Genomic DNA, 2,296 nt, shown 5'->3' on the forward strand with positions numbered 1-2,296 from the left:
TCACATGACAGGAAAACAAGAATAAAGGCCAATGCCACACTGGCTTCGCTTGTTCCGGGCCATTTTGATGTAACCTTTGTCTCCGTACTTCACGCCCCAGCTATGGAAAAAAGAAAAAAACTAAAGTTAAATCAGAACAAATGCTCAACGCAAACATTTGTCATTGAAACATTTGGCTGACCTGTTTTTAACCAGCCAGTAGTCTTGTCCTCCTTCAGTGCCGTAGCCCACAACCAGCACGCCATGGTTGACATTGTGAGTACACGTGCGGTCCCGGTACACACCTGTTGGCCAACATCAGGTAAGTAAAGTTCACTCCTCACACTTTTAAAAAAAAAAAAAAAAAAAAAAAAAAAAAGTATTAAAACCATCGCCTCACCGCTGCGGTAGAAGAGAAATTTTGGCCTGGAAGCGTCAATAGCAACAGAGATGGGTCCAACTGAAGCCAGAGCCATTTTTAAAGCATCCTCGTCCCCTTTCGGTAAGAAGTTATACCCCGAGCAGTTGGCAGCCCGATACTTGGGGGTGTACTTGCAGTGACCGCGCTGAAATGAGGTCAAAGCTTAAGCTTCATTTTTTAGTCCAATCGATTCGCCACAAATCCAATACAACAACCCACCTTCCCATCATACGGGTAAGCTGCGTCCGAGTCGATGCCTTCGTTTTTCATGACGTATTTAAAAGCGCTGGACATGAAACCACCGTTGCACCCGTTGTTGCCGAACTTGGTGGCGCAGTCCACTAGATTCTGGGGGCTGAGGGACATCAAGTATCCTGTAGCCTTCTTCAGCTGTCCCTCGAGAGCGCCAACGGCGCTGAAAGCCCAACAAGCGCCACAAGTCCCCTGCACGAGGAGGGCCACCGTCAGAACACAATGCAAGGCGACGTTCCAGACTACGCTGATCTACTGGGACCATACCTGCGTCTTGACTGGAGTCACCAGGCCTTCGTCCCTCCAGTCCAGCGATTCCGGCAGGGAGACGTTTTTCATGACAAAACTCGTATCAATGTTGAGGTCAGCTGGTACTCTGGTGCTCGTCAGACTGCCAGTGATCTCCTCGTAGGTCTGCGCACAAACAGCGTCAAGGTACACGCAGCGTTTACTCACAGGTTTCGATCCGCGTTCGGCAAAACTACTCACCAGGTCGCCCAAGTGGTTCATGGACAAATCAAAAGAGTGCAAACCCAGCGAGGTCTCCAGGTTATGGACATCAATCATTTCCAAGTTCTCCTCCCATATCCGTCTGCGGCCCGACTCCTCAATCTGGAACAAAGACAGTCTCACAATTATGGAAAAGGGGAACGTGAGGATTACAATACATTAACTCCAGGCCTTTTGGTATTTATACCTACAATCAAAAACAACATTAGTGACCAGTCCAAACAGGTCTAAAGCCAGTGATTTCACCTGATGAGAATAAGCTTTGTTGTGGATTTTCTTCCACAACTCCCAGTGATGATCCCTTTCTGAACTGCTGACGGCCGTTGCTAATCCACACATGATAGCGAGAAGCAGGCTCCGAAACATTTCAGCTTCTCTGGTGAAAGCAGTCAGATTACACACATTCTCCGATTGCACATCTACAGAAGCAATCAAAGGCCACATGGCAACTGAAAATCCTTTAACTTTGAGTATTATTCAGTATCTTTAACAGCATGGTATTTAGAGGGTATGGGAATAATGTGCAGACATTTGAAAGAAAAGCCACGACAGGTACAAGAAGTCACTCTCACCTTGATTACTGGGACCAAGAAACACAGCCGACCTCAGAGAGCTGAACCTGAGAGAACAACCCATCAACATCTATTTATCCCTCGTCTCTGAGCACACCTGGGAATCATTACGACGTAATTTCTGCCACTAGGTGGCAGCACAAACAAGCCATCACATCACTGACAACACAACTGCAGAGCAACTCTTCTGCTGTTCAGTCTGTTGACTATTTTTAGATTTGTGTCCCTAAGACTCTTGAAGGGACTTTAAGCTGTTTGATGTCCAACCCAACCTCTACTGTTTGGTGCTGAGCAGGTAAGATGGTTTCAAAACATTTAGTCAGGAAACTTCGAATTAAGATGAATTAATATTGTGTTTCCATATTATGAAACAGTCAGTTTGAGCCTGATATTGAAGTTCCACTGGTTTGTCCTGCTTGTTGCCTCAGATAAAGTTCTGGCTTTAATGGTTTGATCATAGTTTACTGAATAACTAATGCTTTTCCATGTGTTGCTTTCATTAGGGTCCGAGCACTGACAGTGCATAGGAGAATTGCAAAATTGGAGAAAGGTAGCCCCAGAA

At 45.9% G+C, this 2,296-nt stretch overlaps 1 protein-coding gene across 1 annotated transcript; it reads right to left on the bottom strand.

The window, feature by feature from the left end:
- On the bottom strand, positions 1-1,501 carry LOC308122951 (cathepsin S-like; the record flags this gene model as incomplete). Its single annotated transcript, XM_080485134.1, has 7 exons — positions 1-100; positions 182-284; positions 380-545; positions 620-844; positions 920-1,066; positions 1,142-1,264; positions 1,409-1,501. 7 exons carry the CDS (start codon positions 1,499-1,501, stop codon positions 1-3), a joined length of 957 nt encoding a protein of 318 aa, XP_080341260.1.
- Positions 1,502-2,296: the final 795 nt, after the last annotated feature.

Source organism: Lipophrys pholis, assembly GCF_963383615.2.
Source record: "Lipophrys pholis genome assembly, chromosome: 17".
Taxonomy (NCBI): domain Eukaryota; kingdom Metazoa; phylum Chordata; class Actinopteri; order Blenniiformes; family Blenniidae; genus Lipophrys; species Lipophrys pholis.